The sequence below is a fragment of the Corvus moneduloides genome, chromosome 6 (assembly GCF_009650955.1).
Source record: "Corvus moneduloides isolate bCorMon1 chromosome 6, bCorMon1.pri, whole genome shotgun sequence".
In the NCBI taxonomy this organism is placed as follows: domain Eukaryota; kingdom Metazoa; phylum Chordata; class Aves; order Passeriformes; family Corvidae; genus Corvus; species Corvus moneduloides.
The window spans coordinates 59,372,702-59,393,269 of record NC_045481.1 but is presented as its reverse complement, the minus strand read 5'-3'; the positions used below and the strand labels follow the sequence as shown (position 1 = coordinate 59,393,269).

The window sequence follows — 20,568 nt, the reverse complement described above, 5'->3', positions numbered from 1 at the left end:
TCAAAAATCAATTAGTAAAAACACTAACCACTTCTGAAGAGTAGTGGCCATGTCTCAGTTTACTTACCTATAAATTCAGTACAATAGCTGAGACCAGGAAAACCCTTAATCCCTTTACATTTGGATTTCTTTGAAAAATACTAACACAAAACTGTCATGTAATTTGAAAAGATGCTGTTTGGAAAGAAAAAAAATTTAAAAAAGCACAAATGTACTGAATTTGACTCTGTCCTGCATGGTATAGCAATTTTTGAGATCTAGTGTTGTTCATAAATTATTCACCAATATATATGTTATCAGACAGAGAAGTTGAAAAAATACCTGTATTTCCTGTAAATTTGATTAACTGAGAGACTGCATCTAAATTATTTTTTTCTATTAATTTGACATGATGGCAATAATGGTTGCTATATTTTGTACATGTTTACTGATGTGCGTATCATTCTGCTATTGCACAGAAGGTAGAAATTCTTTCCACTGTTTCAGTTTAAAATACATAATACTTTATATGGACTAGTAATTTATTATTTGCATGTTTCCAAAAGGTTTGGGGTGGAACCTCCTGGATTAATAAAATTGGAAAAAGAGATTGAACAAGAGGAAACATTTTCAGCTCCCCCTCCATCTCCTTCACCATCACCCACAAAGTCTCCTGGGAAAAAGAGCACAGGGAAACTGTTGGATGATGCTGTAAGTTGTGGGAGGAAGCTTCTTCCTATCTTACCCATTCTGATATGCACTTACTTGCAAAACACACACAAGCCTGAGTTTAACATCTCACTCTATTTTAAACATTTGTAGACGTAGAGAGTTTTGGGGTTTTTTTGACCACAATTATTTATGTCTGAAGCTTGGAAAAAAAAAAGTCACACTGCGTAGGAGCTCTGCAGCTTAGCCTAGCTTTGTGCTTAGGGCCACATTCCCTTCTTATTACTCTTTTACTCCTTATTCACCAACTCCCACTTGGTACTTTGTCTGAGGAAGGACTGAGTCAGGACGAGATTTGGCTCATACTGACTTGTACTGAATGTTAACAAACACTTCTAAGATATTTCAGCCTAATTTTTATGCTGTTCTGCATGATTCTCCCATAGTTAAAAAACAAGCATTGTTTTCCTCATTGTTAGAACAAAAGTATCTTGCTTTGAATTTCATTAAACTTGTTGCAGCATATTGAGTGTTCATGTTTCTGGTGCAAACCCATAGGGGTTCATTTGAAACAGCTGGAATCAGATGAAAAGGACACATTTTGAGACCATGAAGAGGTTAAACTGGAAAAGTAAAAATCTAGCCTGTAAAAAGAAGCAGTTACCATAGCAACTACTACATTGCAAGGTAGATGTGCCACCTGGGAGTTACAAAGCACTTCTTGAAAAATCCATGTGCCACTTTCCTGTTACAAAGAGCAGATGGAATATAATGTTCATTCATTTTATTGAAACACTTTTTTTATTTGATGCATATAATTACATTTAAAATTTTCTGGTTTGTATTTCTTCCTTAACTTTGCAAAAGCACTCGTGTTTCAACAGAATTGAGAAAGAACAGTTATGTATAGAAGGAGGATGATGACTGCATATATTGTAGAAATTGAACAGAGAGTATCTAGGTTTTCTCTAACCACCTCCTTTAATTTAGAAAGCAGTACGGATAGAAACAGAATGGAATTCATCCAGCTAGATTCCTGACCGGCACTGCCCCAGACACTCACACCATAAAATAGCAGCAGTTGCTCATATAGTCCAGACACAAAGTAAAATAGAATATAATTCCTCCCTCTGCTTCCTTATTTGATTTCCAAATTCCACTCAATACTTCTGTGTCCTTTGGGACAGTAAGCAATGGAACCCTCAATAGCAGGATCAACAGTGAAGATCTTATTATCCTCTGTTTTACACTAGAATAAATCTGTTGGCTTTCATTCTCCACAGGCTGAAGATTTTGCTTACACAGTTCAAAATAACCTTGAACTTGTTTAGGCCCAGCTACTCTGAGTTTTTGGTTCCTTAGATGAACTCTGGTGGATGAAGCATTAAGTTCTGACCACCCATTTTCAGCTTCGAATTTCCAATGTCTCCAAGGGTGATAAATGCCATAGGATACTATGTCAGGAATCCTTGATTATCAAACAGTATTCAGAGAGCCATTGCCAAAAAGCTCCCTAAGCACAGTCCCAGTCCTGGTACTATATTCCAAGAAATACAGCAATACACCTTTTTCATCCTCAGCAACCTGCACGTGGATTGAAATCATCAACCACTGACTTCATATAAGTTATTCCTATTGTACATTGACTATCTAAATAGTTTATTCACCAAAAATGGTGGCTAAGTCTCACCCATGTTGATAAAAATCACTTGAGTAACTGATCTTACAATGCAAAAAGTGACTCATTCAAACTGAGGACAACTCATCTGATACTTGAGAAACACTTTTTGTGTGTAAAATACATGTGGAGTTCCTCTGTTAAGTGTTATTCTAATTATTTTTTTCATAAAAATATCATGCCCTGATTTAAAAAAAGAAATCTTAAGAATACTTATAAAAAACCCTCCACAAAGTAATAATGTTATTCCGATAAAGGCACTGAGCAATTTTCAGAAGTAATTGGAAAGCCTTTGAATCACTCAACAGGGCTAGTTTCAGAAGTATAGAAACAATAATTGGTTACCTTATAAGTTCTTTATGTCTTATTTAACATACTGAAACTTAATTCTTAAAGCAGATCTGAAAGCCATTTGTCCTTCAGAAGCCTTATCTATTCATGATAACCAAAACACTTACTAGAGTGCTACAGATTTGGCCAGGCATCTTTTCTTTTTATGAAACAATTTAAGACTTTAATTTGTTAGCTATTCTGAAAATATCCTTTCCTGGGCCTCAGACCATTTTTACAGGCCTTGGTTTACAAACTGGATATGAAAATGTCTGGAATATTATTTGAAGTGGACAAACATCTACAAGTTCTTCTGGCATTTTGCATTGTTTGATGCTGATGTACTAGGTATGTACTTTGTCCAAGAAAACCACAGTGTATGAAAATGCTGCACTTATTCTTGCTGTTCCAATGCAGAAGTGCAATATGAATGTCAAATAAGAGTTTCACAGCCAGATCTGCTCTTGATATTGATGCCTTTGCTACTTTCCTATCATTGAAGAGTACAAAATATTCTTTTACTAAACATCACTGCCTTTGGTAGCATATGCCAGAACAAGGAGGCCAAAGTCAAGCTGATGCAGCTAATAAAAAGCAGGAAAGTGGTTTTCATCTGTTTTTTCTCAGCCCTTATTTTTGGGGCTATGTAGTTAGGTTTGGCAGTGATAGTGTACTTGAGGTAGTTTGATTGAACTAGCCCTAACAAAGAGATGATCAAAGGGCAGTTGAAAATTCTGGGGAGTGTCTTGGCAGGAGTTTTTAATCATGTCACAGTATTTTCTGTATGCTTTTTTTCTAAGGTGGTGTGCACAATTTTAAAGAGGCAGGGCCTCTTACTGGTAAGGAAGGTACCTCTATATTTATATGTATTTAGAAGGCAGGATGCATCTTATGACATCTTCATTTTGCCTGTTACCTGTATTAACACTGTGAGCTGATTCACCATAAAATACTGAGAATACATTTACAAAAGGTTGATGGTGAACTCCATGTAACAAACTGTTTGACTTCAGATAAAGAGTGCAAATTTGATGCTGAACTGTGTGACATTTGTCTCTATTTTTAACTCATCTCAGCTACTAAATCATTGCTATCAGAAGCACCCATAGGGTGCTTTCTGGGATTACAGAAATGTTAAGAAAAACCAAGAAGAATTAAGACTTATATTAAGTGATATATTATGACAAGTGTCTTATGGAATGTTTTGCTATCCATGCCATTTTAAATAGTTTCTATTAATAACTTCTTGTTTCACAGGTTAAACACATTTCTGAAGATCCACCTTGTAAATGCCCTAATAAGTTCTGTGTGGAGCGTCTTTCACAGGGAAGATACAGAGTCGGAGAGAAGATCCTTTTTATTAGGGTAAAGATTTTATTTTTACTTTGTAGTAAATTGCTATTATCTGCTACCTTCCACTTTGAAAATTACATCACTGATTAACAGGAAAAAACGTTTTCTTGTTAACCAGCACTGACTCATTTTTATGACACAGTTGGAGAATAAATAATCCACAGTGTGTTAACTGACGCAAGGAATTATTAGTATGTGATAAATATCCTTCTGACTTTAGATCATTGAATTTCCTCTCTTTTTAATCAATTGCAACCAAAAGAAAAGTCTTTAGAAATGGACCTAGTGACTTCTCAGTTTGGCTTGAAAGAATATCCACTGCATTAAAGCATCCTTTCTCCCACTCTGTTTTGACTGATACTATTTAACAGGTCAGGATATAGATCAAAGGCTTCATGATCACTGAATTGCCAAGTCATGACTAAGATATATTGCTAAAGTAGCATGAGCAAAACATTAAAATGCATAGTACTTCATTTGATTAACAGATATTTCCAAACCCAGAATTGTATTTCAGACTTTGTATGTAGAGTATTAACTCCCATAGCACAAAGTTAATCAGTATCAACATTTGCCAGTATTATTATATAGCTGAATTTAGCATATCAATACTTTCAAAGCTTAATTCTTCTGATCCACTTAATCTTCTCTATATATGTCAATGGTAATAATAATTGAAAATATGCTAATCTTGTTATTCTGTAGTTGTATGTTAAGAATCTGATTCATACTACGCTTCTTTCCATCCTCCTCTCCACATGGACTACTCTCGAGTCATGACTTGACAAAATGATAGATCTTGCTCTCAAATAATTGTTATCTCTATTTTGCTAAAGGCACGTAACTGTGACCTGATAAAACTGAGCACTTGTAAACAAAAGAAGTCAGAGGGACTCCTTGTCATCTGCAGAAGTCAAGTTCCTGGTTCAGCAAAATACCAGAGTGCTTATTCAGTCATAAACTTCTGCTTAACATAACTTACAATGAAGTCAATGAAGCCAGATAAGGATTTGGGTTTTGTCAGGAGTGTAAAGTTGGAAACGTGTAAGTACTGTGCTGAATAAGGATTGAGAACTCCTAATTAACTCAGTAATAGATCATAAAGAAGAAGAAATAAGAGATTTTTTAAATCTCACAGATAGTTTGAGATTTAACATGCTAGTAGAAAGGATCAATAGCTTTTCTGGTGTGTAGCCAGTAAGACTTTTTTTTGAGAAACTTGAGTTCTGCCAGAATGGTGAGTGTCAAATTCCCTTTTGCTGGCTTCTTTACTGTGCAATCTAGTCCAAGCCAGATTTCATTCCAAGTTTGCAAACAAAACACGCTTTTCATATCACACTACTGCATTCCAAGTTGAATTGTGCAAAAAAATAACGGTAATATAGATTAGATATTAAACAGCAGTATTAAAGATCATTCCTAGAAAACTTATATCAATGGAAACTTGCCATGCATTTCAGTGGGAACAAGTTCATGTTTTAGAAGGTTTTAGAAGTCAGTTGTTTTTTGGTTTTGGTTGGTTTGAACCTCATTTTGGAACACTTCACTGGATCACAGTAAGTTTTTACTCTTCACTCTACATGTTCTTGTTGTGTACATAAGTAGATTTATAAGCCTTTCTTTGGAATCCTATCCTTCACACTTGTGAAGCACATTTGAGATGTGTAGCTGATTTTTAATTTTGTTGGTATTTGGCACCCTATTTGATGCCACTGAGGTAGTTCCTCCTACACTCTATGTTCTTCACACAGCATGACACAGCCAAATACATACCATTTATTTACAACCCAATGTGTTCCAGCTGAATTGAGACCAACAGTTTTTTCATTGCTTTAAGATGGCTTAGTATACCCACTACTGTATTAGTCCATTAAATTTTTCCAGTAACCTCTATAGAACTTAAAACATCTGTAATTTCAGTGATGCTACAAGTATCATTCTAGTAGGAGTTAATACCTATTAATTGATGGTTACGGGTTTTTTTTCAGAAATTATTTAATAATATCATATCTGTAAATGTTTTTTTTTCTAATTCTGCAAGTTCTGTTAGGAAGAAAACCCAAAACCAACAAACAAACCAGAAGAGAAAGTGTCCCAAGTTCCTCTTTTTATTAATTTATATCTATATACGAAACAAGTGAGCAAGGAACAGCAAAGCAAAATAAAACATGGCAGAGCATGGATTTCATGCAGAAAATCACAGAAACAAATTACATGTGTCAGCATAAATTAATTCTAAGGAAAGAAAACACTGTGGAATATGTAGTAAAAAGCACATGAGTAACAGTCTCATTAAAATTAATTTTTTTTTAACATGGGAAAATATTTAAATTCCTAATAGAATTTTTAAATCATGAATTAAGGGAAATTATGAAAGTTCATGAGAACATTAAGATACTTAAATCTCCTGATAAAATTGCATGCCCCAAAAGCAGTTTTTTACGCATGAAGTGGTTCTGTAATGCATAAACTGAATGCAATTAACATAATGCTGTGGTGGCTTAGATGCTAAAAATTTATTTTCAATAAAAATGTATCTGCTTGTAGATTCTTCTTCCTTTCTTCCAAATAGGAACGATTCTAAATTCCACTTACACAGAAAAGATGGAAGACATGTTTTACAGTAATGGAATATATTAATTGAAATAAATGACCACCTTATTTAAAACTGAAACATTGGTTTACAACTAGTGGGATCTCTGTATGTGTGCAATATACAATTAATCATTTGCCTTTTCACTCTCCTACCATCCTACCATTATGCCTTAATCTTTCAGAATGGAACAGAATGAATAAGCCTATTTTTAAAAATAAAGAATAACAAGTCATGAAAACTTGCACAAATGTTTGTTTTATAAATTGGGAGAGTCACAGAGTTTGAAGTGCTTGCTTCTTGCAGAAGGCAGCAAAGAGAAATTTTTATAGTAAGAAATGTCAGTCACACCTTTAAAAAAAGTACTTTTTTAACAGTTTCAGTGACAAGAATTCTATTTTCAAGTTACCTCATGTTGCATTGTATATGCATTAGTATGAACATTTCCCACAAACTAACCAGCTTCTGTCAGAAAGATCTGTCGTTTTTGTCCATACCCATGACAACATTCAAACTGTTGGGAGATTATCTCCTAGTGCAACTAGGAGTCACATTAGATAATACAATGGGTCCTGTTTTTAAAGAGTCTGATTTTTCTTGTGACATATAGATGTTCTCTATCTTGCAGACCAGTTGATAAGTATGTGATTGCTCTTAAATGATTGACCTTGTATTCTTAATATAATGTAACATTATTTTACTATAGTAATAATAAAATGTTTATTTAATACTTTCTTCATCTAAATCCCAGGAAAGGAAAGGTGTTATTTACCTGCTACAGAACCTGTGTAGAAACTTTATTTTCAGATTCACTAACACAATAGATGTATAATATGTATGTTTATATAAGAATCACTCTGCAGACTGTCTAGTGTGCACTATTGCCTTTTCCTGGTGAAGAAAATGTACTTGTGTATAAATACAAAAGTACATTTTAGTCCAAACGATCCCGGTAGGGATGATGTACCATATACCATACTGGAACTGGAAATAAGGAGAAATAGAAGGCACATTGATTATACAGATCTCAAGACTCAAATGTTTTGTTCTGCCTTTCCAATTCAAATGCATATGTATATTCATAGCGTTTTCATGGTGTGTTTCTGTCTTTTGTTTTTCCTTCAGCATCATTTTCCTAGCTTTTTTTGTCTTCCTTACTCCAAAGATTTTCACAGTTATTCTGCTTTTCCCAGGCCTATTCACTTCCAATCTGCAAAAGAGTTTATGGTTTTAGTAGTGAAAATCCTTCCCTAAGCTTTATCCATAACAAATAACTTTCCAGGGTGTTTAAAATGTCAAAATCTTGGGCAGATCAGGAGTTTTCATTAACCTAACTCCAAAGAAGATGTAGTGGGATGCCTGGGATCTTGTGAGTGAATTCTGAAAACACGTCTTGGGCCTCAGAGTAGCAACAGTCACTGGCCTCTTTGGGCTTCTAATCTCAGTCTTCTTGTGTTTGTAGACAACTACAGTAATTCTCAGCTTGGGACTGCAAAAGACCTGGGGAAAGGCATGTCTGAAGTCCAGCTCTAGTTTGTGCCCAGATGCAAGGTGGTTTTAGAGACCTTTCAGCCAGACACTTCTTTACTCTGTGCCAATTCCTCTCCAACAGCTTTACAATCACAAAATAGATGACATTTTAGTCTTACTTGTGCTACTGAAAGTGGAATTATTCTCAACCTTCTCAGGTTTCAGTCATTGTTTAAAAAAACAAGTCCTTAAAGGGCCAGTAAAATTCACTCCACAAGACTCAGAAACTCTTGGACAGTGATGCTGAACATATCATTGGGGTGACTGGAGTTGAGTGCTGCCTATAGAACTGTCAGGAAATCTGTTTTGTTCTATACTCCATCATTAATCTGTTGACATTAGGCAGAACCCTGCCCTGCCCCATCTTAAGCTGCAGCTTGCTTGTTCTTTTAGTTACCCTTTCTCTCCTGCTTCTCCCTTTTTTCTTTATTTTTTCCCCCTTCCTGCCTTCAGCTTTTCTGATTTAGGCCTAGATGCCTCCATGGAGGCAGAAGCCCATGGACATCTCTCTCTTCACTTTGTACCTGATGAAGCTGTTTTTTGCACTCAATAAAAAAACAGCTACAGCTAGACTGTCTGGTCCTGTGAAAACTAGACATTTCTAATTAAATTGTTGACTGACTTTCACTGGGGGTTATGAAAGTAAAGTAAAGTACTAGAAATTAAATAAATAATTTTTTGCCCCTCTTGATTTAATTTTCTACATTTTTTCACTGCATTTGTGCAGCCATTCATGTTCATTTAGTGTCTAGAACTTTGAAAGGATTAATTGGAAACTTCTTTACAAAAAAACCCCTTTGTAAGTCAAATTATTAGCTCCTAATTTAATGGAAAACTGTTGAAGTTACTCCTTTTTATTTTCACCCCAATGAAGTTCTTGTTAGACTTCGTTGAAATTTTTTTACAGAATATATCTTTGATGCAAGTCAGATTCAGTGGAACTGACAGGCTGTGCAATAGCTCTGCAGTTTTTCTCACTAGCTTAGACTTGTTTGCCTCAGTGACCTCCTTCTGTGGACAATCAAGTATCGTGTCTTCTTTAATTCCCAGTGCCTCCCTCTATGCATTATTGTACGAGAACCCCACTTGGAGATAAGAAAAATTTTTAGCAAATCATACAGTGCTTTTTTAGGGTGTAAAGCATCTTCAAGAAATGTAACATTCTAGTTCTTTAAATGACTAATACATCTGTGGTCATTTTCTGCCATGGTATTTATAATTTTGGCTTCCAGAACTGAAGTTTTAACAATATTACATTCCCTGAAATTAGTAGAAAGAGAACTCTCCCTTAGGAGGAGGCTAGGGTAGAGCATTCTGAATCTTTATCCCTAAAAGCATCACCCTAAATTTCAGCTGACTTCCTTAGCAAGAGCTGAAGATGGCAAAGCAAGACATTCCCCAGGTGCCTGAGTTTCCTCTCTGGCAGGAATAAGCTAGGGTAAAATTACCCTGCACATCAGCGTTGGAAATATTTTCTGTGTGGTAATTAATTATACAGAAAATTGTCAATACTTTAAAGATGAGTAAGAAAGCTAGAAAAATATGTATTATAAATCTCATTATTTCAGACTTTTTTTTTCCCTCTATACTGAGAATACAAAAATAGACCAAATTATATGGCTCCCCTCCTCTCCTTTTTTTGGTTCTCTTACTCCTTTTATATGAAAAGTACTGGACCAGCATCTCCACAGCTAAGAGCACATATAGAGTGCTAATCCACTCCACCATTAATCTACAGGCAAGAATTTTCAAAACAAAAAGGCCTTTATTTATAGGTATTGTTGAGAACTAAGGATTGGGTCCCATAAGTTTATGCTGAAAATGTTAGTGGGGGAAAGTATTTCCTTTCTCTCAGTTATTTTCTTGAGTTTCTGTTAAATAGATGAATAGGTTTGTAAGAATCCGTTTTACATTTACTAGACAATAATACATTCTACATTAATGATGAGACAGCAGCATGTGCTCACAGTTTAGAAAACAGTTTAGTAAACCTGATCCTTTAGAAATAGAGATGCTGCTATTCATAGTGTTGCTCTTAAAGGATAGCACTGAGCTTTACATTTCTTCTTTAAACTTCTCCTTTGGTGAGTTGACAAAGTATGACACTAATGGGAATAATATTTAACAGAGTCAAGGTAAGTATGCCTGTCTTTTATAGAAGAATGCTAAAATATTTTTTAGGGTGAATTTAAGTTAATATTCTTCAATGTAGGTTTAGATAATTACTATAAGATGCTAATTAAAAAGGAAAAAACCCACCTGATTCTTTTTGATATACACTGTAGAGTATACTTTTATACTGTAAACATAAGTCATGCTGCCATCTGGAGAAAAAACAATAAATGTGGCTTAAGTGGTGGCATCAGTTAAACACAGCGTCTGCACTGTTCATAAGGGATTGTCCTTGGACATTTAGGATTCAGGCATAAAAGTGAATTGATTATCTATTGCTATATTTCTTAGCTTTAGTGTAATACTCTCAAAGAAATCTTAGCCTTCATGGGAATTTCCAATTGGGCTTAATATCTTGACTCGGGAATGATGGTTCTGCATAGAACTGGGCTGGCCACGATTTAACAAAAATGGTATGTAGGCTTTAAAAATATTTAACACAATGTGGTTTGACCTTTCTATTCCTAAAATAACAGGAAGAAGTTAAAGTTCATTTTAAAAAGTATTTTTATTTCTTTGTTGTTCTCTTGTCAGTGTGAAAGCAAGTTTTTTCCTCTTGTAATATCCAGTTATACTTTGTAAGCATTCACATTCTTCACCAAAAACTATATCTAGTATAGTTTGTTTTCAAACTCCGCTGCACCTCTGACAACATGCAAGATGTGTGTAAAGGTATAAAGTACTTTTTGCAATAAATCAACACAGCAGGATTTTATCCCATGTCTTTATTGATGACTTTGTCCTCTGTGATGCCTTCTAGTCCTGACCAGAGGAAAAGTATAAAGGCTATATTTCCAAATTCTTTCTCGCGTTGAAATACAGAACATTGTATTTTAATGAGAATAGTAATGATTTGTATGGTAGAGAATTTATCAACCAGTCTGTTCCACTACGATTTTGTCTTTCCAAGCAGATGTTGTCAGATGCCCACTCTTTCTAGAGAGATGGGGGAAGTAGAATTTTTATTTTTGGTTTTTATTCTCTTAAACAGTTTCATTTGTTTGTTTTAGAATCCGAGGGATTCCTTCATCTCACCTACAGGGTTCTTTCAGTGGGGAGGAACAAGAAATTCCCCTCTATTTTCTATGATGATTAATAGGATTGATAATCAAACTACAGAGTTACATGGCATTTTATAATATTTATCTTTCAGATTAAAAATGTAAAAATTAAACTGTCAATTTGATATATTCTTTGTTATAAATTGTGGGGATTTTTTACATTGATTTATTAAGATTCTATTTTGAGATACTATGTTCCAACTTTAAAAGAAAAGAACCCCCAAAAAAACTTTAGCTGCATCTACATCAGTCAGTAGGAATTGACCATCTTTCAAAAAGTAAAAAGAACTATTTAACAGGAAACTCTCATGGTAGCAAAGGAATAAAACAATGAAACCTTTATCTGTAACAGTTATGTCCTTTTAATTTTTTTTAGTCTAGGAGCCAAAGACTATGAGAGAGTCATGATAAATGCAGTGTATCTCTCTTATATTGCAATAACATAGAAATAATACTCCTAGGATATATTGAACAATGCTTTTTCAGTGCAGATTTTAGATTTTTATGTAATTTTAACATTTAAAAATTTCCTTTTAAATATAATTTGCTTTTAATAATTTAGGATAGTATCAATAGCTATTTTTACTTCATATTTTAAATTACATTTGTTAATGTAAATAATTAAAGAAAAATGACTGGCAAATATTCTTGCCTACAGTAAGGTAGAATTAAGGAGAGAGGTTTTAAGGTTAAGTGCACTGAAATTTGATTATTCTAATTGTTATTCTAATATAATGATAACTTGCCCTTCAAGCTATTTGTGCTGAACATGTATAAAATTTAGTTCATGATCAAAACACATGAACAGGTTAAAATACAGGTTTTAGTAGTTCTGCACAGGTACTTGTAAGATCCTAGACTAGCATGTGTTAGTTACTGTTTCTGCTTCTTGAACTGGTCACCTCCTTGTATATCAAAAATAGAAATAGTTGTATCATGTGACTATGCCAGTTCACATGGGACCAGAATTATGCTTCCATGGCACCTCTACCAGCAGAAATCACGAATGCCCAACAAAGGTCAACATTTGATCCTGACTTTATTTCCTTTGGGGTTTTTTATTTTTTTTCTTGACATTAGGACATTAAGTTTTGTGCATCAAATAACGAATTTTCACTGAAGTTTGCTGTGTAGTTTCCCTCTTTTAGCAACAGGACATTAGGAAAACTGTAATTACTGCATTTTTGCCTTGATGAAAAGTTTATTGCTTATCACATGAATGCTACAGAGTAAGTACCAACTTAGAGATGGGTTCAAGTTGTTAGAAAAACCCTGAAGTTAGTGGTAGCCTACACAAGCCAAGGGATAAAACTTCTCTCTTATCCTAACGTGGAATCTGGAGTTAAAACTGAATATGCAGTCGCCATCATTTATCCTCTTCTGAAAACAATATAGTTCAACATACTTCCAAAAATGTTTTTCTTGTGATTGTTTTCTGGTAATGAACTATTTCATTGAGGGTTAGCTGTACACAAAAACAAACTTTCCCATATATTTTGATTTTTAAAATTGTGAATGCACAAATTTCTAAAACTTAGTTAATACATCTTTTTTTTTAACAGTTTGTTTTACAAATCTCATTGAGATCTAACAGATGTAAAACTGATCTGACTTTTAAACATTGTTTTGCATGTTTTAATGGAAGTTTAGGAGCATCTCTTTTTACTCTTTTTGTTGTCACTGATTTTTGAAAGTTCAGAACATAACAAGAAGAATATGTTGCTCTAAGGAAGTTTTAAATACAGGAAACATTTTCTTTGCCAAAGATTAATAAACTCTGGAGATCCCAGAGTCAACTGTTACCTTAAGTGTATTTTCCAAAAACCAGCAACTACTAAACTGAAGACCAGCTATAGACTGTTTGTCAAGTCATAAATCAGCATCACTTGATTCAGATTGCTTTGTGGTGTACTGTCATGCCTTTCTTTCAACTCATCAGAAATGGATTTACCTTAAGGTTTGAAAAACAGCTCAAGCCTCTCCCACCAAATTCCACATACCAGGACACTAAAATTGTCTTACTTTATCAAGATAATATTTCAATCATGACAACAGATGCTGAAGTGCTTTAGTTGTTACAAACACTCTATTTAGATAAATATATACTATGGAATTTACTAGATATTTTACTAGGTATTTTAGGTTTTTCAGTCCTAAGAATACACCTCTTGTCTAACCAAGTAGATGCAACTCTGTCTGAAGCTTTTAAAATTCAGAAGGGAGACAGAACTTTGCTCAAAACATGCCATTTACGTTACTTATTAAGTTGTGATTGCTTTTGTAAATAATACTGAAATGACATTAAGTAATTTTAAAATTTGCATTAAGGTCTTATCATACATAGAATCATAGAATAGTTTGGTTTGGAAGGGACCCTCAGAGGTCATCAAGTCCAATCCCCTCCTTTAAGCAGGGTTATCTTCAACTAGACCAGGTTGCTCACCCATCCAACCTAGCCTTGAATGTTTCCAGGGATGGGGCATCCACAGCTTCTCTGGGAAACCTGTGCCATGGCCTCACCACCCTCATTGTAAAACACTTCTTCCTTATAGCTAATCTAAATCAACTCTCCCTCAGTTTAAAGCCTCTTGACCTGTCTCGTCATAGCATAAGGAAAATTGCTGCTTCCTCTGCTGTGTTTACTGCCTTTGACAGTCTTGCTTTTCTCATCTTTAACATATTACCATGTTAACTTAACATGAACTTTATTGTATTTAAGAGTAATTATTTATTCATAAGGAGACATGTTTATAAAAATTTGGCAAATGCATAGCCATGAAAATTTCCTGTCTCATTTGAAGGAAGATTTAATAATCCCAAAGATTTTGTAAATATGAAGGAAATGGGTTTGTGTCTCTGTCAAAGTTTTTCATGTGTTAGACTACCTGTAAACAAACTGGTTTCTACCTCATCTATGTTTTGCCCCAGCAACCCCTCATCTGAAACCCTTCCTTTTCCTGAATTATTATTTTTCCTTATGAATGAAGATCTCAACGAATACTTGATCTTTACACTCTGAATTTCAATCTAGAACCCAGACATAATTTTGACTCTTTCCACTAGAATAACGATGGATATATGCTGGTGCAAGTGGTTCTGGTGTGGCAGGGAGATTCAAAGACAGGTGCACCCAGAGCCTTTTGGCTTGGCAACCAACTGATGGTTTCCTGGTCCTGTTCTACTAGTGTGGTTTTATATGGAGCATATCAATAGATCACTTAAAGATGATCCAGCTAAGTCACAAAATGAGTTTCTATGAGAATAATTTTTTTTTTTTTTTAACTGACACAGATATTTAACATTTCAATACCATTTTGCTCTAGCATGTTGCTTTCCCTAGAAAACATTTGAGCTCACTTAAACTGGTTTTGCTCCAGGTTCCAAAATACCTCCTGGTTTCCATCAAGGGAACATATAGAAATTTTTTGAAGTAGTTACTCTTTTTACTCAGGTTTCATTCTCCATATCAGACCTGAGAAACATGTTGCCATTAGCTAGCCTATTATACACACAGTTAAACTAATATAGCTCACTTAGTTTCAGACACTGTAGTTGAAGATAATACTTGAATATGTTTTTGGACAATAAATTGAATTCTTTAAACTACATGATAGGGTTTAAAAATTCCTAACCTAAAAAGTTTCCCAGTCAAAATGTATGTATTTTAAATGTATTTTAAATAATTTTTATTTTTATTTTAAATTTTCTTTTAAAGGTATTTCTGTTGTGTCTAAGGTGTAGAACCGTAGTAGTATTCAGAATTCTGTGAAGAACCTTCAAACCCGACTCACATAAATCAAGTAAAATGGTAGGCTGCAAAAAACTCAGGTTTTCAGAAATCTCAGTGGTGCTCATGCAAATTTCTTGGTTCATTTTACTTAACAACTTCCTCATGATTTACTGAGAGGCAAGAGGGAGAAGGAAAATTTAACATTTCATAAGGGTACAAAGAACCCTGTTTCTGTTTCCTTTTCTCCTCCCCACCCCAGTTTCTCAAAGTATTGGCCAGCCAAAGAATGATATCATGGCAATTTAATGCTGAAAGTGTATTTTGTTCTCAAGTCTCCCTCCTTCTCTTTAGTCTTTGCTAGAGTGGTGGAATTTTTTTGTCCTGTTTTGTTTTTGTTTAAATTTAATACAGTGCTTGCAAAAGATGCTATAGAAAGTCCTGCGTTAAGACAACTCTGGACATAAATCTAGATTTTCAAGGAGCCCATGAAAACCTGGTCTGCATGTACTGATAATTGTGTATAATGTTGTTACAGATTCAGCTGTAACGTAGCTGATTTACTCAGGGTTACAGTCTTACTGGCCTAATTTTAGAACACATTTCCAACTGAGGAAAAGTAATAGCAAAGGGGATGTGGTTTTGTTTAGGATTTTTTTTAAATTCACTATTATCATTTTCGTATTCAGACCTAACCCTGAGTCCCTTGCAAATAGCTCCAAAAAAATTAAATCTCTGAGAAGTAAAGCTGGTTCTCAGTGCTTCAGGAAATCCCATCAATACAAAAAAGCTGTTGAGGACAAGTAAGCAACCAGTGCTTTTGGAGTATCTAAGTATATATGGAATAGTAGGGGAAAGGCTTTTTGTTAAATGTGCAAAGCATCCACATCCTTTCTTTCAGACTGGTGAAAAGCAAAACGTGACATACTGATTAGGCTTACGATGGTGCTTCTCTAACTCTGTTCTCTACTGTTTCCATTTAGTTCAAAAACTGGCCTGAGGTTTGAGCCAGAGGAGATGTCTTAAAGCTCAAAGCTTTATGCAATATACCATGGTGTTTGTAGCATGAAATCTTTGTTGTAGGAAATATGGAGATCAAGTGTTTGATTCACGGCTGGCAATGTGCATATATGTGTATCTAAAAGGTTGGTGAATGAGTATTTGGTGAAGCCAAGACTCTGGCTGTGTTTGGCTTCAAGCCATCAAGCAATTTTTTGCAGATGCTAGTGAATATGAATGTATTGACATTTAATACTTCAGGAATTGTTATGTAATATCCCCTTTTTGCTAATACTAAAGAGTCCAATTCAAAAATAAGAGCATCATGATGATGAAAGATTATGTTGATGTGAAAATAGATATAATTACATTTTACACTATGATCTTCACATTCGTGTTTCTTAACTGTTCAAAATTCATAATAACTACTTAGGAGATACTTTGAGAAGAAAGTTACATGGAAAGAATTTCTCAGCACTGGTGCTTAGCATTAGCAAGGCTTGTCTAAGGGAAAGATCTCTGTAACTTTGTCTCTGTCTAGAGGTACTGCTTGGGGCTATCCATTATGCAATTAAAACTAATAGTCTTGTCCTAACAATTAGTTTTCACTTTCAAGATTAACATAATAACAAAAACTGTTTAAAACGCAAAGTCTTTTTAGAACAAAAGCTAAGACTAATTTAATGGATTCTCCAATCTGAAGAAGCTTTGTTTTACAACACACATTCATTTGGCTTTATTCATAATACAGAAGTGGAATAAACGTTATGAAGATGTGTTATAATCTACCAACTTAACACATATGCTTGCATTTAGGAACTCTGGTCTGCTCTATACCCCATCTTACCTGGGCAGTGTACTTCATGTATTTTATGTGAGAGTGTGTGTGTGTACACAGCTATACATGGGTGTGTACAAATGCACATGTGCCACACTACTATCTGTGAAACCATAGTCCTCTGACTAAAAATTTTGGTGATGTCAACTCAAAATACATCAAGGAGGGTTAATATGTTACCTTGGTAATTTTTAGATGTCCAGGTGAATTAAAAGAGAGAACTTTAAGTATGGCAAATGCAAGAAGGAAATGTTGATTTAACCTTCTCTGTTATGGCCATGAGTTTGAAATATTTATGTCTGTAAGCTAATTTTTAATCAAGAACTGTTTTGCAGAACATATGCACTATAATGAAAAGTAACTTTAATAAATGCTGCATATATTTAATAGAAACTGCACATAGAGAGAGACACAGAGATCAGCGCACAGAGATTCTGTAGAAATTACTTTCCTCAGTGCCAGCTGGGAAACTGATTCCTCATTAAAAATTGGATAAAGCTTTAAAGATTTAACAGATCTGTTAAATCAACTGAAAATTTTAGAAACTGCAACAGTGGTTCCTAGTCAGGTCTGTGTTTAGAATATGAAATAGATATAAGTTTGGACACACAGGGTTTCTTGAATGTTCAGATGGAATATACAGCTAGAGTTGTTGTGGTGCCTCTTCTGTGATAACCTGAAAACAGGAGGAGAGGAAAGGTTAAAAAAAACATCTTACCTTCTCATGGATTAAGATATGGCCAGGGCACACCATACAGATGTGGAACATAGGAAATACTGTCTACCCCACAGTTCAGATGTAGCAGCAATGAATGAGAGACAATATTTGACAAGGCATTTCAGTCAAGAATGTTTCCATTGCTTTTTCAGGCTTTACTGAAGCATCACCTAATCACCTTAACAGAAAAAGAAACCCCAAAACCCCCTCAAAACCAAACCCAACAAAACAAACAAACAAAAACCCAAGTCCAACAAACACAAACCCAAAAAAACCTCCAAACCCTAAAGCCCCCAAACCACCTCAAAACAATGTCATCGTAGTGTGAAGTCATCTTGTAACTATTCATTAAATTCTCTATCACTCTATTGGAACATTATCAAAGGAAAATTTATGATTCTGACAATAAGTAAAAAGTATTTCTCTGAAGGAAGTAGGATGAAGTATTGAAGTATGCAAGGATACTTGCATACTTGGTGCTTACATACTGGATTTATCTAAACATAGCTCTTCCTTTTGCTACAATTTTTTTTAATGAGTTTTACATAGTTCTTGCTATTGTAATCATTATTTAAAAGCATACATGCAATAGAAGTACTGCTTCTGTTCTCTTAGCTGTGTTCGCTCTGCCTTCCTGTCCTGAAATACAGGACTGAATGTTATAAAGTTTATTCATGCTTCTGAGTAAGTGAAAAGTGGTTTGTGTTCTCTAAGACAAGAGAGTCAACATCGAGGCTAGCTATACACAAATAAGCACTGAGGAAAACACCTTTGCCAGGAGTCAGTTCTAAATCAAAAACAAGTTTACATATTAAAAGGGAAAGATAGAAACTCTGGGCTACTCTGTTAGAGTCATCAGTGTCTTTTTGGCAACTAGCACGTTTTCCCTTTCCAAGACCTTTGCCAGAACCTAGAAAGATCTTTCTTCTGGTATTTGCAGAAAGATATAAAACTGATGAGTGCAAAGAGATCCAGCATACTAGAATATATACAACAGGGAATTTCCATGTGATTGAACTGAAGTGCTGTCAGGTTACAGCTAGCAGCTATCAAAACTAAACTGAATTACTAATATTAACTTTAAATAATTCATTCCTGTGTCAAGAGAGTTACCAGAGTCCTGAAATTATTATATTATTATATTACATAAAAATAGCACAATATGAAAAATCTGTGTACTCTAAGTTTGATTGCTTCTCCATTTAACCCCATACATTTTTTATCTTTAAAATTTCACGCCAAAGAAGTGGGGGTTTTTTTGGTAGCATTCACTGCACTTTAAATGGATTTTGGGGCTTGGCAGCTGGTCAGCCACTCACAAGTGTCATGAAAGTACAGGAAACTCCTGGAAAGCATTCCAAAGATAAACTTGAAATTCTGTAGAACAAAAGTGATAGTATTACCATGATTTTTCCTGGATCTGTCTCATGAAAAAGTGACGATTACGAACAAAGTTAGTATCAGATGTGCTGTCAAAGTAGGGCTGTGGAGAACAAGAACATCAGTATTTTGTCTTTTATTGCCCAAATTTACCAAACGTAAATTCTGGCAGTTTCGTGTCCATGTAAAATATATTGTCTTGGGTTAAAGCAGATAAAAATTCAACATTAACATATCAAACTAGATGAGACTGGTTTCAGCTGAAATTTATTTTGTGCTAAACTGTTTAGAAGAAAAGCCTGAATAAAAAAAAGTTCTGAAGTGATATGTACAGTTTAGGACATTAGAAAGATTTATTAATGTGGCTGAGAAATTAAATACTCCTAATTTGTATGTTTAGTTATGTTCAGTATTAATGGAGTAGTAGGGTAAGGATATATATATAGTGCTGGTAAGGAGATTCAAAAAATGCTTGTAATGACTGTGGCAAAATAGTGATGTGTGTGAAATGAAACAGTTAACTTCAATACATAAAACTCATACATTTTCTAAGCTGAAATGCAGATCCTTAATTTCTCTATGGCAGTATAATTACAGAGAAAACCCATTTTAAGTTCAAATATATTAGAAATTTGCTTCAAGATGATGGCAAGTGCTAATCTGATCTAAGAAAGAAAGAAAAAAGTAGTAGCAAGAAAAGCTGGTATCAGTGAAATATCATGCAGCCATGTTGTCATATGTTAACTTCTGCTCATGCTGTCCTCATCAATGCAACTAATTCACCTTGGACTTGCATTTGGATGGCTATTTTTTGAAGCTGGGAGCATGACCAGTTGTGGATTACCTGCTTTCACATTGCATCAAGAGTAAATTTTGTCCACTTAACAAGCTAGTTTAAATTTCCAGCCATTTGCACTCTTCTCCAGTTGATGTACTTGGTATGTAATTCCCAGTATTATTTATACTCTGGTCAAATTTGGCCCAAAGACTTCCATGCAAGTCAAGTCATTTGAGATATGGTGGATTTGAAATATGTAAAATACTACAGATGGCACTTGACTAGATTTGACTCTCTAGCCAAATATATATGTGTATTTGGATCTATAATCAAAACTGATGACTGCGGTCTTGGATAAATAGTTTGTGATCTGTAATATCTTAATTTTATTTAAAGTTTTTCATTCCATTCAGATGATTTTCACAATTTTTAACACATTAGTATAGCTTTGGTTCATTACTGACAATGCTGGTTTCATATATTTGCAGTGACATAATTTCATTCCAATTTAGTAACATCATGCCCCATAGACTCACACTGACATCATTTTGAAAACTTTGAGAGAATGCTTTGTAGTATTTAAAGGAAATTAAGCCTAAGTGTAAACATTATTGAAATTATGCCATCCTTGTTCTCCTCTCATTACCCCAGTGTAAATTAGAAGGCATTTTAATGAAACCCATGGAGTTAAATAAATTTATTTCAGGCCTGTACATTTAAAAGAATAACCTCCAGTCTTAATTCAAGCAAGAGCTAATAAAAC

General features: G+C 34.5%; 1 protein-coding gene across 5 annotated transcripts in view; it reads left to right on the top strand.

Moving 5' to 3' along the window:
- GAS2 (growth arrest specific 2) overlaps window positions 1-20,568 on the top strand; it is an 81,325-nt gene that overhangs the window by 48,281 nt on the left and 12,476 nt on the right. For all 5 annotated transcript variants that reach the window (XM_032111337.1, XM_032111336.1, XM_032111335.1 and 2 more), the window contains 2 exons: window positions 546-690; window positions 3,914-4,021. In XM_032111337.1, coding sequence (XP_031967228.1) covers window positions 546-690; window positions 3,914-4,021 — 253 coding nt within the window. The remainder of the gene's footprint in view (window positions 1-545; window positions 691-3,913; window positions 4,022-20,568) is intronic.